The 15,531-nt window shown below is 44.2% G+C and overlaps 1 protein-coding gene across 3 annotated transcripts in view; it reads right to left on the bottom strand.

Annotated features, from left to right (window-relative positions):
• The window catches only part of LAMA2 (laminin subunit alpha 2), a 1,287,603-nt gene that overhangs the window by 331,913 nt on the left and 940,159 nt on the right, over positions 1–15,531 (bottom strand). For all 3 annotated transcript variants that reach the window (XM_077289387.1, XM_077289386.1, XM_077289385.1), the window contains one exon: positions 439–550. In XM_077289387.1, the coding sequence (XP_077145502.1) occupies positions 439–550 (112 nt within the window). The remainder of the gene's footprint in view (positions 1–438; positions 551–15,531) is intronic.

The following is a 15,531-nucleotide window of genomic DNA, read 5'->3' on the forward strand; positions in this document are numbered from 1 at the left end:
TTCGAAACTATGACTAAGAATCAGAGTTCAAGGTTCGAAACACGTAATAACTCCCATGTCCTCCAGGCCTCTCACCTAATCTTTTTATGGAATATACACCGATGAAGATGTTTTTAAGAATTTTGGAATAAACTTTGATTTTATCTACTCCTGTGTGCTGGATCTCCTACCACCTTGGAACCTTCAGTGTAGGATTGACTCTCCAAAGTGATCCTGTGTTCTGTGTTTCCTGCGAGGCTGGCTGAGGAGGGTGAGCTGAATAATGCAGTCAACTAGTGTTTAGCCATTAATTATGAAGGGAAGCATGGCATTTGAGGCTTTATGGGGCAAGTGACCTTATTTTTCACACCTCTTCTGCTGTCCACGTATGTAATATGATACATTTACATACACCATGTATATGTGTTTTACATATATCATTTGATACAATACATTTACCTTTTGATGTCTGTAAGGTGTCTTTTACAAAATCCTCCAGTTGTTTTGCCCTTTCGTTTGTCCTTTCAGCATCCTTCCCAGTCTGTTCCCCATCTGCAGATACTTTTGCTGCCTGTCATTTATTTAAGAGAAAAGAAAACCAATTGATGTAATAGGTTTTTCAGTAGCTGCAAATTGTATTTTAAAAGGAACTTCTCAGATGACCTCGCTTTGGATATATACTTCACTTTACAGTGGAAAGAAATCAATACATTATTGATCATATCAACTGGAAATTAAATATGATGCACAGGTTAACAAATAAATTGCATTAGCTTCCCATTAACTAAATATAGGTTGTTTCTACTGCAATTTCAGATAAGTGAGTCTAGTAAAAAAAGGAAGAAATAATGTAAAGTGAGCTATTGAAAGATTATTTAAAGAACTAAGCAGATACATTCTGAAAGAGGAAACAGATGGAATTAACTTTAATTTGTCCATTGATCGAAATCTATCTAACATTGTCTAAAAGCTTTTTCCCTCAGGCATGTTTGCAAGAACGAGAAGCTCATCTCAGTAAGACTTTCTCTGGAAAGATATTCTCAATCAATATGCGAATTCTGATTTAAACATTTATTCTTCTTCCTATATCAATCAGCCATTACCTGAGCACAGATAACCGTTACATTTTCTTCAGCTTTAGGAATACAGTGTTTGAATTACTATACTTGTAATTGTCATGGTGCAAAAGTTTTCAAAATTATAGTTGTTTTTATTCAAAGTAGATGTTCACCTTCCACCATAAAGTAATAAATAAAATGTTGAGTATCTTAGGTTTAGATTTTTATTGTAAGAATATGTTCACTCTGAGTTTTTTCAGGAGTTCAAAATCCACAAGATTTCAAGCAGAAATGGCTCCATGAAATTATTATTACCGGTACTTATTTTTTGGAGAGGGGTTAAGGGTATGAGCACACAAAGTCTTTGAACTTCTTTTAACTGGCTCAGGCTTCAATTTCCGTAAGAAGAAATAACCTGACCAATCTTCAGGTGGCTTCCACTTAAAAGCTGCACATTATTATTATATTATTATATTATATTATTGTATACATCATATAAAGAAAAAATGTCTGCGAGAAAATGGAAGAAAGAAACTGCACAGCAGGCGTAAAAAAAAAGACACTTCATGGAAAACACCTCTCATGTCTTCCTTTTGTATAACTCAATGGGTTCATTGGCATCTAAAACATGTTGTGTGCACAAGTTGAGGATATCCAAATGAAAAATTGCTAAAAAACACCTAAAAGAATGATCATATGAACAGCAATATCAAAAAGACTATGCTTATGTTTTGTTTTCTTCTAAATTCATTTAACTGCTTTATGCTTTGAAAGCAATTAAAATAAGTGACTGGTCCATTTTTCTGGAGGCTTCTGCTTGGGAACTGCCTAAATTTTATATGTTACATACTTTCCTTCCCTACATAGAGCCATTAATTGCACACCACTATACAGACATTATCATCATTGTCCCTTTTGGGGCTCACAATCTAAATTCCCTATCATCAGTATGTCTTTGAAATGTGGCAGAAAACTAGAGTTCCTAGAGGAAACCCACACAAACATGGGGTGAACATAAAAACTCCTTGCAGATGTTACCATTGGTGCTAACCACTGAGCCAGCAGTGAAGCTAGTGCAAATATCATCTTAAAATATGTTAAAAATAGACTTAAGTATATGTTTACACAGTCATTTAAACGACGCAGCTGTATTTTCCCTGGTAAATCCAATATTGTCACTAGTGGCTTTCAATCTATACTTCCTAAAGGAAGCCGCCAGAAGAATGAGCATGTCACGTCATTTAACCGTTTCAGGGATTCAAAACCCTGAAGAGGCTGAAAGAAGTAACATAAGACAGAACATGTGTAAAGCAGTGTCCAGGTGTAATCTACCTGAAAAAGACGCTATGAGCACATACCCATAAAAATGAACAGGAAAAGTTTTCCTAGAGTTTTTGTGGTAGATTTTAAGGAGGATTTTGTAGAGTTTTCACGCCAAAAACTCCTGAAAAAACTAAGTATGATCATTGCCCAAGGTTAATTACATGCTAAATCTTTCCACATTGTCTACAGTAGCTTTGGTAGCTTCTTCCAATTTATACTCTAACTGTTGTGTCACATGAATGGGAACAACTTGTTGTGTATTTTCTGTGTTGTACATTTAATTCTGTTGTTCCTATGGAGAAGCTCTGCCCTCTGAAGTTTGTCCCTTTGTCTCTCCTTTGGTTGATTATGTTAGCTCTTGCTCCTCCCTTCTTCTTCATTATCATTTTGCTGTAGCTATCTTTGGATGCACATGAATACTTCTCTATTTGGGGTTACTCTTTCCACCTGCTGCATGTACTTAATACAAGATTTCAGAGAATATCAACTCCTCTGTTTCTCCTGGACTCCTATTACAAGTCACTGTTAGCTGAGTTGGCACTGTCTGAGGAAGCCTGGAATGTGAGTACAACAATCATACAGTTATCTAAGGGATTGATGGCTAAAGATTTAGAGACTCATACTGCCTTGAAGCGTCAGAATAGTGGAAAGAGTGGCCTGCCACCAAGAACAGTATACCGCTTCCAGTCCAGAGAAAGGAACATCTATAAAGCTAATTGTGACGATACAACAGCTTCATAGCGTCTGCAGCCACTGCCTGTGCTGCTTATAAATTGCAACATTGTATGTGAACTCCTCTGCAGCTAGGAGCAGAATAGCCCACACCCTTGCATTCCTTGTATAATGGAAAAGACTGGAAGGATTTCTAATTATCTGCCTGATTTACAACAGCAAGAAAAAGACACAGGATCTCACGCAGCCTTCAGTGAAAAAGATCCAAATGCTTGACTAAATCTACATGGAAGGTCAAAGACAATCTAGTAACCGCCAAATGTGAATTACTTTCCAGTGTAGCTTCTCTATGGGAAAGGGTGCAGAATCAAGTGACTGTCTTATCTATACTTGGTGCTCATGAGTTACCACCAGAGAGAGCCCTGGAATGATTGTTCCCAGCATACCAGTCTTTCAAGGACACTTGTGAGAAATATACATTTGTCTTGGTGAGGCTAAACATGCCAGAGTCTCTAAAGGAACTTCAGAGCTTTTAACAACTCTATTCTGAACGAGACTGCACTGTGCATGAGATTGTGAAAAACGTAAGCAAAAATCGCGCAGATGTCAGATGTGTCATCTCACAAATCAAGGTCTGCTAAGTACTCAAAGTACTCATCCAGACCAAGTGCATCAAAATTCTCTACCCTCAGTGAACAGCTTATAAGAGCATGTGCTGAAGCAGAGACTACGAAAGTGCAAGCCATCTTCGCCCAAAAGAAAGCAGAGATGGAAGCTGAATCTGCACGCAAGAAGGCAGACATGGATGCATTGACAGCTAGGGCAGAAGCCAAGGCTCCACGCAAGAAGGCAGACATGGATGCGTTGACAGCAAGGGCAGAAGCCGAGGCTGCACGAAAGAAGGCAGAAATAGAAGTCCTAGAGAAGGAATGCGAACATGCGACAGCCATGGCAAAGGTCTTTGAACAAGCTCTATGTGGGAGTCAAGGGGACAGTATCAGCTTGTGTGAGATAGATACAGAAGACCTCCTTAAGCGCACAAGAGACTATGTACTAAGCCAAAACAACAAACCACCAATCACCACTAACGTTCTTGTCAGTTCCGACACTTCTCCAAGGCACCAAGATGCTGATCCGCCTGCAGCTCCCAACATTCAAGGTCAGTCCAATGCATGCACAACCAATGTCCAAACCCGAATCTCATTCATGCTCCAACACGCAGCCAAACACTGCACCTCAGCAAACTCCATATGCCAATGTCTACATGCAACCTAACATGACGGCAAGTCTGTCATGATCTCTGCAGGCAGAGATCATAGCAAGCCTATAGAGGGACAAGCTCTCGGAAGATGGAACTATACTGACCATGAACTAAGCCTGCCGCGCAACTAGAAATAGCCAGGTAGCATTTCCTATTTATCGCTAGATGCCCAGCTCTGGCCTAAGACCTAAATAGCTAGCAGAGGGAAATATAAAACCTGGCTCACCTCTAGAGAAATATTCCAAAGAAGACAGTAGCCCCCCACATATAATGACGGTGAGTTCAGATGAAACAACAAACGCAGCAGGAAAATAGTCTTAGCAAATTTGAGGTCCGCTTACTAGATAGCAGAAGACAGATAGTATACTTTCATGGTCAGCAGAAAAACACTAACAAAACACCATCCAGAGATTACCTTAAACTCTGGCATTAACTCATAACGCCAGAGTAGCAATCCCTGATCAACGAGAGCTTTCCAGACACAGTAACAAAACTTCAGCTGTGAACTGGAACAAATAGGCAAAACAAAACATGGACAAAAGTCCAACTTATCTAGTAGTTGTCTAGAAGCAGGAACAAGCACTGAGAGGCATCAGATAACATTGTTGACCGGCAAGAAACCACCAGAGAAATGAGCTTAAATAGCGACACCCACTACTGATGGAATCAGGTGAAACAGGAAAGAGGATGACAAGTCCAATTCCACAAGCGGCCACCGGGGGAGCCCAGAATCCAAATTCACAACAGTACCCCCCCCTCAAGGAGGGGGCACCGAACCCTCACCAGATCCACCAGGGCGACCAGGATGAGCCCTATGGAAGGCACGAACAAGATCAGAAGCATGAACATCAGATGCATTGACCCAAGAATTATCCTCCTGGCCGTAACCCTTCCAGTTGACCAGATACTGGAGTTTCCGTCTGGAAACACGAGAGTCCAAAATTTTCTCCACAACGTACTCCAACTCACCCTCAACCAACACCGGAGCAGGAGGCTCAACTGAAGGTACAACAGGTACCTCATACCTGCGCAATAACGACCGATGAAAAACGTTATGAATGGAAAAGGACGCAGGGAGGTCCAAACGGAAAGAAACAGGATTAAGAATCTCCAATATTCTATAAGGGCCGATGAACCGAGGTTTAAACTTAAGAGAAGAGACCCTCATAGGGACAAAACGAGAAGACAACCACACTAAATCTCCAACACAAAGCCGAGAACCAACACGACGATGACGGTTGGCAAAACGCTGAGTCTTCTCCTGGGACAACTTCAAATTGTCCATAACCTGCCCCCAGATGTGATGCAATCTCTCCACCACCGCATCCACTCCAGGACAATCCGAGGATTCCACCTGACCGGAGGAAAATCGAGGGTGAAACCCCGAATTACAGAAAAACGGGGACACCAAGGTGGAAGAACTGGCCCGATTATTGAGGGCGAACTCTGCCAATGGCAAAAAAGCAACCCAATCATCCTGGTCAGCAGAGACAAAACACCTCAGATATGTCTCAAGGGTCTGATTAGTCCGCTCGGTCTGGCCATTAGTCTGAGGGTGAAAAGCAGATGAAAAAGACAAATCTATGCCCATCCTAGCACAGAATGCCCGCCAAAATCTAGACACAAACTGGGTACCTCTGTCAGAAACAATATTCTCAGGAATACCGTGCAATCGGACAACATTCTGAAAAAACAGAGGAACCAACTCAGAAGAAGAAGGCAACTTGGGCAGAGGAACCAAATGGACCATTTTAGAGAAACGGTCACAGACCACCCAGATGACAGACATCTTCTGGGAAACAGGCAGATCTGAAATAAAATCCATCGAGATGTGTGTCCAAGGCCTCTTAGGAACAGGCAAGGGCAACAGCAGTCCGCTAGCCCGAGAACTACAAGACTTGGCCCGAGCACAAACGTCACATGACTGCACAAAGACTCGCACATCTCGTGACAGAGAAGGCCACCAGAAGGATCTTGCCACCAAATCCCTGGTACCAAAAATTCCGGGATGACCTGCCAATGCAGAAGAATGTACCTCAGAGATGACTCTGCTGGTCCAATCATCCGGAACAAACAGTCTATCAGGCGGACAACGATCCGGTCTATCCGCCTGAAACTCTTGCAAGGACCGCCGCAGATCAGGAGAAACGGCCGACAAAATCACTCCCTCCCCAAGGATACCTGTGGGTTCAGAATTACCAGGAGAGTCCGGGTCAAAACTCCTAGAAAGGGCATCTGCCTTAACATTCTTAGAACCCGGTAGGTATGACACCACAAAATTAAAGCGAGAAAAAAATAAAGACCAGCGCGCCTGTCTAGGATTCAGGCGTCTGGCAGTCTCAAGATAAATCAAATTTTTGTGGTCAGTCAATACCACCACCTGATGCCTAGCCCCCTCGAGCCAATGGCGCCACTCCTCAAACGCCCACTTCATGGCCAAAAGCTCCCGATTCCCAACATCATAATTCCGCTCTGCGGGCGAAAATTTGCGAGAAAAGAAGGCACAAGGCCTAATGACGGAGCAGTCGGAACCTTTCTGCGACAACACTGCCCCAGCTCCGATCTCCGAAGCGTCAACCTCAACCTGAAAAGGCAGATTCACATCAGGCTGACGCAACACAGGGGCAGAGGCAAAACGGCGCTTAAGCTCCTGAAAGGCCTCTACAGCATGAGGGGACCAATTAGCAACATCAGCGCCTTGTCTGGTCAAATCAGTCAGTGGTTTAACGACATCCGAAAAACCAGCAATAAATCGGCGGTAAAAGTTGGCAAAGCCCAAAAATCTCTGAAGACCCTTAAGAGAGGAGGGCTGAGTCCAGTCACAAATAGCTTGCACCTTGACGGGATCCATCTCAATGGAAGAGGGAGAAAAAATATACCCCAAAAAGGAAATTTTCTGGACCCCAAAAACGCACTTAGACCCCTTCACACATAAAGAATTAGACCGCAGAACCTGAAAAACTCTCCTGACCTGCTGGACATGAGAGTCCCAGTCATCAGAAAAAATCAGAATATCATCCAGATATATTATCATAAATTTATCCAGAAAATCGCGGAAAATATCATGCATAAAAGACTGGAAAACTGAAGGGGCATTAGAAAGACCAAAAGGCATGACCAAATACTCAAAGTGGCCCTCGGGCGTATTAAATGCGGTCTTCCACTCATCCCCCTGCCTGATCCGCACCAAATTATACGCCCCACGAAGATCAATTTTAGAGAACCACTTAGCACCCTCTATACGAGCAAACAAATCAGTAAGCAATGGCAATGGGTATTGATACTTAACAGTGATCTTATTCAGAAGCCGATAATCAATACATGGTCTCAAAGAGCCGTCTTTTTTTGAGACAAAGAAAAACCCAGCTCCCAAGGGAGAAGAAGATGGACGAATATGTCCCTTTTCCAAAGACTCCTTTATATATTCCCGCATAGCAGCATGTTCCGGCACAGACAAATTAAACAAACGACCCTTTGGATATTTACAACCCGGTATCAAATCTATGGCACAATCGCACTCACGGTGCGGAGGTAACGACCCAAGCTTGGGTTCGTCAAAGACGTCTTGATAATCAGAGAGGAACTCAGGGACTTCAGAGGGAATGGACGACGAAATAGAAACCAAAGGTACGTCCCCATGAATACCCTTACATCCCCAGCTCAACACAGACATTGCTCTCCAGTCCAAGACTGGGTTGTGAGACTGCAACCATGGCAATCCCAGTACCAAATCGTCATGTAAATTATACAGCACCAGGAAACGAATAATCTCCTGGTGATCCGGATTGATACGCATGGTTACTTGTGTCCAGTATTGTGGTTTATTATTAGCCAATGGGGTGGAGTCAATCCCCTTCAGAGGAATAAGAGTCTCCAAAGGCTCTAAATCAAAACCACAACGATTGGCAAAGGACCAATCCATAAGACTCAGAGCGGCGCCAGAGTCAACATAGGCGTCCGTGGCAATGGATGACAAAGAGCAAATCAGGGTTACAGACAAAATAAACTTAGACTGAATGGTGCCAATGGAAACAGACTTATCAAGCCTCTTTGTACGCCTAGAGCATGCCGATATAACATGAGTAGAATCCCCACAATAGAAACACAATCCATTCTTCCGTCTAAAATTCTGTCGCTCGCTCCTGGACAGAATTCTATCACACTGCATACTTTCTGGCGTCTTTTCCATAGACACCGCCAGATGGTGCACCGGTTTGCGCTCCCGCAGACGCCTATCAATCTGAATAGCCATTGTCATGGACTCATTCAGACCTGCAGGCAAAGGGAACCCCACCATAACATCCTTAACGGCATCAGAGAGACCTTCTCTGAAAGTTGCCGCCAAGGCGCACTCATTCCACTGAGTAAGCACAGACCATTTACGGAATTTTTGGCAGAAAACTTCAGCTTCGTCTTGCCCCTGAGATAGTGCCATCAAAGTTTTTTCTGCCTGAAGTTCCAAATGAGGTTCCTCATAAAGCAAGCCCAAGGCCAGAAAAAACGCATCCACATCGCGTAACGCAGGATCCCCTGCTGGCAATGAGAAGGCCCAATCTTGAGGGTCACCCCTGAGCAAGGAAATCACAATCCTAACCTGCTGAGCAGGGTCTCCAGCTGAACGAGACTTCAGGGACAAATAAAGCTTACAATTATTTCGGAAATTCTGGAAGCTAGCTCTATTCCCTGTGAAGAACTCCGGCAAAGGAATTCTCGGCTCAGATACCGGAGCATGTACCACAAAATCTTGTAAATTTTGTACTTTCGTGATGAGATTATTCAAACCCGCAGTTACACTCTGGAGATCCATTATTGTCAGGTGCACACAGAGCATACAGAGATTAGGAGGAGAGAGAGAGAAAAGACTGCAGCAAGGCAGACTGGAGGAAAAAAAAAAAAAAAAAATTCCAGCAGACTTCTTATAACTCTCCTTTCTCAACCTGGGTCTTTAACACTTTATTGGCCGGTCAAACTGTCATGATCTCTGCAGGCAGAGATCATAGCAAGCCTATAGAGGGACAAGCTCTCGGAAGATGGAACTATACTGACCATGAACTAAGCCTGCCGCGCAACTAGAAATAGCCAGGTAGCATTTCCTATTTATCGCTAGATGCCCAGCTCTGGCCTAAGACCTAAATAGCTAGCAGAGGGAAATATAAAACCTGGCTCACCTCTAGAGAAATATTCCAAAGAAGACAGTAGCCCCCCACATATAATGACGGTGAGTTCAGATGAAACAACAAACGCAGCAGGAAAATAGTCTTAGCAAATTTGAGGTCCGCTTACTAGATAGCAGAAGACAGATAGTATACTTTCATGGTCAGCAGAAAAACACTAACAAAACACCATCCAGAGATTACCTTAAACTCTGGCATTAACTCATAACGCCAGAGTAGCAATCCCTGATCAACGAGAGCTTTCCAGACACAGTAACAAAACTTCAGCTGTGAACTGGAACAAATAGGCAAAACAAAACATGGACAAAAGTCCAACTTATCTAGTAGTTGTCTAGAAGCAGGAACAAGCACTGAGAGGCATCAGATAACATTGTTGACCGGCAAGAAACCACCAGAGAAATGAGCTTAAATAGCGACACCCACTACTGATGGAATCAGGTGAAACAGGAAAGAGGATGACAAGTCCAATTCCACAAGCGGCCACCGGGGGAGCCCAGAATCCAAATTCACAACACAAGTCACTATACCTTTGACAACCGCATGGCTCCAGCCCTGCATATGACATAGACTGTATACACCAAACTGGTTGCTGGGTTAAATGATTATGCCGCTCCATATGTTCCCACGTTTCTGAGACAAGAAACTACAACCAAAGTGAACAGCACTACTCAGCCAGCAAGTGTGCTCCCAAAGTCAGAAAGAACAGACATGTCCAACTTTGCGAGGTACATGATTCGCCGAGAACTCACCAACACCGGTCTCACAGGGTTCGACGACTAACCCAAAAACTACAGAGGGTGGAAGTGTGCATTTAAAACTGCAACTAGTGACCTTGGCATTACTGCTGCTGAAGAGCTGGATCTGCTGATTAGGTGGCTGGGACCACGATCCACAGAGTGAATTAAGAGACTCAGATCCATTTACATCAGTGTTATGTTTGGCTGGTGGTTAGGAGCAATAGAAATGACCAGATGAGCAAACTAGCAATACAGGACGAGCTCTGGGAAGTGGGAGCTCTGCTGACCGCAACCCCTAATTCTATCACAACAACTAGAAATAGCCGTGGAGCGTTCCTGACTCTGCCTAAACGCCTCTTCACAGCCTAAGAGCTAACTACCCCTAAAGATAGAAAATACAGCCTATCTTGCCTCAGAGAAATTCCCCAAAGAAATAGGCAGCCCCCACATATATTAACTGTGAGTTAAGATGGAAAACAAACAAACACAGGAATGAAATAGATTTCAGCATAGGAGGCCAGACTAACTAAACAGACAGAGGATAGAAAAGGTATCTTTGCGGTCAGCATAAAAAACTAACAAAAAACCATGCAGAGTGTGCAAAAGAAACCACCGCACCGACTCACGGCGCGGTGGTGCCACTCTGCATCCCAGAGCTTCCAGCTAACAAGATTAAATCATAATAGCGAGCTGGACAAAAACACAGTGGTAACAAATAAGCTAGCAGGGACTTAGCTTTTGCTGAAATAGACAGGTCATCTGAAAGATCCAAGAGAACTGAACCAATACTAGGATATTGACAGCTGGCATCAAGTAAAGATCTGAGTGGAGTTAAATAGAGCAGCCAGCCAAGGCCTGAACGAGATCAGCTGGAGAAGGAATCTCAGAACCAGCAGCTCCACTCACAGCCACCAGAGGGAGTCCATGAACAGAACTCACAGAAGTACCATTCATAACCACAGGAGGGAGCTCGAGAACAGAATTCACAACACATCAGCGATCCAGCGGCTGATCTCACGACTTCATGGGACAGACTAGAGAAAAGTTTCGGCAGTCCTGAAGCTATAGAAGATGCACCGCTCACACAATTACAGGATTTTCCTAAAATATCCAGCAAGGATGCTTCAAAATTCCAGGAACTCAGTGACCTGCTGTTCAAACTCCAGCTGGCCAAGACAGACACACATCTACCTGGCCTCAGCTACCTGGATACCGCACGTGGGGTGAAACCCACAGTCACCAAGCTGCCATATAATATGCAAGAAAGGGGGACTACGCTAGGGACAAGATACAAAAAGAAACACCAAGTGTCCTTTCCGCCATTCTCCTACTTCTGCGAGTTCATCAAAGACATTCCAGAGCGTAAGGTCGACCCAAGCTTCACCTGTGGAGAACCCACCGACACAGCTCCATCCGCTCCCAAATATGAGATCCCTCATCAAATTGACAAAAACTGCAGAGGCCCAGTATCGGTAAAAAAGACTGATGTTCTTCCCACACCAGCATTGTTCCTGACGAGGGCGTCAAGGGTTACAGAGTCGAGAATCCAAACCGTCAGTGTCTCTTCCACAAGATGCCACATCCGCTGAAGAAATGTATTGGCTTCAGAAAGATACCGCTCCAAGAATGCAAGGAGCTTCTAAAGAAGTTTGGAGTGTTCTTCAGATGTTGTGCTTCTACTGAACACCTTGCTAAGGACTGCAAGGTTACAATCAAGTGTATGCAGTGCGAGAGTGAGGACCACATACAAGCACTCCATCCATCCTAGCTTAACCCAATGCCTATGCCTTCTCCAACCACAAGCCATGGCAGGGAGAGGACAGACCAAACAGCAAGTCATCTCACAGTATTTTTCTCATGCACAGAAGTCTGCGAAGAAGGTCTTTGGGACAAGTCTTGTGAAAAGATTTGTCTGGTAAAAGTATATCCCAAGGGTCACCCAGAGAAGGCCGTGAAGGTGTATAGCATCCTTGATGATCAGAGCAATCGATCACTAGCAAGGTCAGAACTCTTTGATCTGTTCAATTTAAAGAAAAGTGCCTACACCTACACCTTAGGCACTTGCAGTGGCAGAAGTCTTTGGAAGAAGGGGCAATGGTCTCATGGTAACGTCTCTTAAAAATAACAAAGAAATACCTCTACCCACACTCGTTGATTGCAATCAGATACCGTCTAACAAGGAAGAGATCCCAACGCCGGAAGCCGCTCTTCATCACCCTCAGCTGAAGACTATAGCCAGCAAGATTACAGCTCTTGATCACAACGTAGAAATCCTGATTCTACTTGGGAGAGACATCCTCCATTTACACAAGGTATGTCATCAAATCAACGCTCCTCACGACCCACTATTTGCTCAGTGCTTCGACCTAGGCTGGGTGATAATAGGGAACATCTGCGTGGACAAAATGAAGAGACCTAACTCTATCTTCTCCTACAACACACACATCTTGCCAAATGGTTGCAGCACTCATTTCCAGCCATACCCACATCATTACTGGGTGAAAGAGAAACTGAGTGACACCAAGTGACAGCCACCACTTGACAGTGCGAACATGGACAGTCCCTGGGATGACGAACTTGGGTCATCGGTGTTTAAATCCACAAGTGAAGACAATAAGTTGGCACCCACAAGAGAAGATAAAGAATTTATAAGGGTTATGGACAAAGTATTAGCTCAAGATGACTCCAAAGGCTGGGTGGCTCCGTTACCCTTTTGTTCTCCATGACCAAGGTTGCCAAACAATCTGCAGCAAGCAACAGCAAGATTCTCTTCTCTAAAGTGCACTTTAAAAAGAAGGCCAGAGATAGAAAGACATTTCATCGATTTCATGCAAAACATCTTTGACAGAGATCATGCAGAACCTGCACCACCACTGAAGGAAGGAGAATAATGCTGGTACCTTCTGTCCTTTGGGGTCTACCACCCTTGAAAATCAAATGAGACCAGAGTGGAATTTGACTCCAGTGCTCAGTATGAAAGTGTCTCCCTCAACAATTTGCTTCTTACTGGACCCAACATGAACCACAGCCTCATAGGAGTGTTGATTCGCTTCAGGCAGGAACCCGTGGCGATAATGGCCAACATCCAGCAGATGTTTCATTGCTTCACTGTGAAGGAAGACAGTAGAAACTATCTCAATGAGGTCGTGGACTACAGGATGAAGGTACATGTCTTCGGCATCAGCCCTTCACCTGCTGTAGCGATCTATGGACTGAGATGGGCAGCCCAGGAATGTAAGAGAGAATATGGACGCGATGCTCATCAGTTTTTAGAGTAGAACTTCTACGTGGACGACAGGCTCAAGTCTTTATCCTTGAGTGAAGAAGCTATCAATCTGCTCTCCAGGACTCAGGAAAAGCTCTCTTCATCAAATCTCAAACTCCACAAGATTATCTCCACGAGTCAAGAGGTAATGGAAGCGTTTCCATCCAAAGACTATGCCACGAGCTTAAGAGACCTCAATTTAGGTTCTGACACCCCTCCCACACAAAGCAGCCTTGGTCTGCTATGGGATATTAATCAGGAGTCAGACGCATTTACTTTTCAAGTGTCACCCTGCAACAAACCATTCATCAAACGAGGAGTCCTGTCTGTCATAAACAGTATCTACGATCCTCTTGGGCTCGTCGCACCCATCACAATTCAAGGCAAGATTCTGCTAAGACAGCTCACTGCCGAAAATACCGATTGGGATGCTCCGCTGCTGTCCCAGAAACAACAAATATGGGAGGCCTGGAAGAAGTCACTAATGATCTTAGAACAACTCCAAGTTCCACATTGTTACTCTTTAAAATAAGGTACCGTCACACTAAACGATATCGCTAGCGATCCGTGACGTTGCAGCATCCTGGCTAGCGATATCGTTGTGTTTGACACGCAGCAGCGATCTGGATCCTGCTGTGATATTGCTGGTCGTTGATTAAAGTTCAGAACTTTATTTGGTCGTCAGATCGCCGTGTATCGTTGTGTTTGACAGCAAAAACAACGATACCAGCGATGTTTTACAATGGTAACCAGGGTAAATATCGGGTTACTAAGTGCAGGGCCGCGCTTAGTAACCTGATGTTTACCCTGGTTACCAGTGTAAAATGTAAAAAAACAAACAGTACATACTCACCTTCGCGTCCTCCGCCGTCCGCTTCCTGCACTGACTGACTGCCGGCCGTAAAGTGAAAGTACAGCACAGCAGTGACGTCACCGCTCTGCTGTTAGGGCCGGCGCTCAGTCAGTGCAGGAAGCGGATGCCGGGGGACGCGAAGGTGAGTATGTACTGTTTGTTTTTTTACATTTTACACTGGTAACCAGGGTAAACATCGGGTTACTAAGCGCGGCCCTGCGCTTAGCAACCCTATGTTTACCCTGGTTACCCAGGGACCTCGGCATCGTTGGTCGCTGGAGAGCGGTCTGTGTGACAGCTCTCCAGCGACCAAACAGCGATGCTGCAGCAATCGGCATCGTTGTCTGTATCGCTGCAGCGTCGCTTTAGTGTGACGGTACCTATATTCTTCATTTTCCACCAGTAGAGAAGTCCACATTTTCTCTGACGCATCTACAGAAGCCATAGCCACAGTAGCTTATCTGCAGACCTTGGGAGTGCACAATGAAGTGCACTATGGTTTCATTCTGGGTAAGGCCAAACTAAACCCTAAACCTGCACACTCAGTACCACGGTTTGAACTTTATGCGGCAGTATTGGTGGTAGAAATCGCTGAAGACGTGAGAGATGAAATGGACATCACAATCATTTCCTTTACATTCTACACAGATAGTAAATTGGTACTTGGATATATATAAAACCAAAGGAAACTATTCTACATCTATGTGAGTAATAGAGTAGAGCATATTAGACATTTTGCTACTCCTGAGCAGTGGCATCACAACTCCTCTGATCTAAACCCAGCAGACTGAGTAACGAGACTCACAGCTGCATCCAAGCTCGATGACATGTGGCTGACACCTCCAAGTATCTTATATGAGGATACCTATGATAACTACATCAGCAATGCATATGAGCTGGTGGATCCAAAATCTGACAAGGAAATTGAGCCAACTCTTAGCCTACAAGAAGGAGATCTCATCATTTTAAAAGACAAAGAGGCTCATCATAACCACTGGCTGAGGGGTCTTATCACCAAGGTTGTGCCCAGCGATGAGGGAAAGACTCAGAAGGTAGAAGTTAAGGTGACAAAAGGGGGTTCATCTCGAATCTTCTTTCATCCAGTCACTGAACTTGTGCTACTTCTACTGAAGAAGGACATCACATGAACTGAACATTGTTGCTTGACTCTGTCACGGCGGGGAGCATACTTCCCCATACCCTAGCCGT

The sequence above is a fragment of the Ranitomeya variabilis genome, chromosome 2 (assembly GCF_051348905.1).
Source record: "Ranitomeya variabilis isolate aRanVar5 chromosome 2, aRanVar5.hap1, whole genome shotgun sequence".
In the NCBI taxonomy this organism is placed as follows: Eukaryota; Metazoa; Chordata; class Amphibia; order Anura; family Dendrobatidae; genus Ranitomeya; species Ranitomeya variabilis.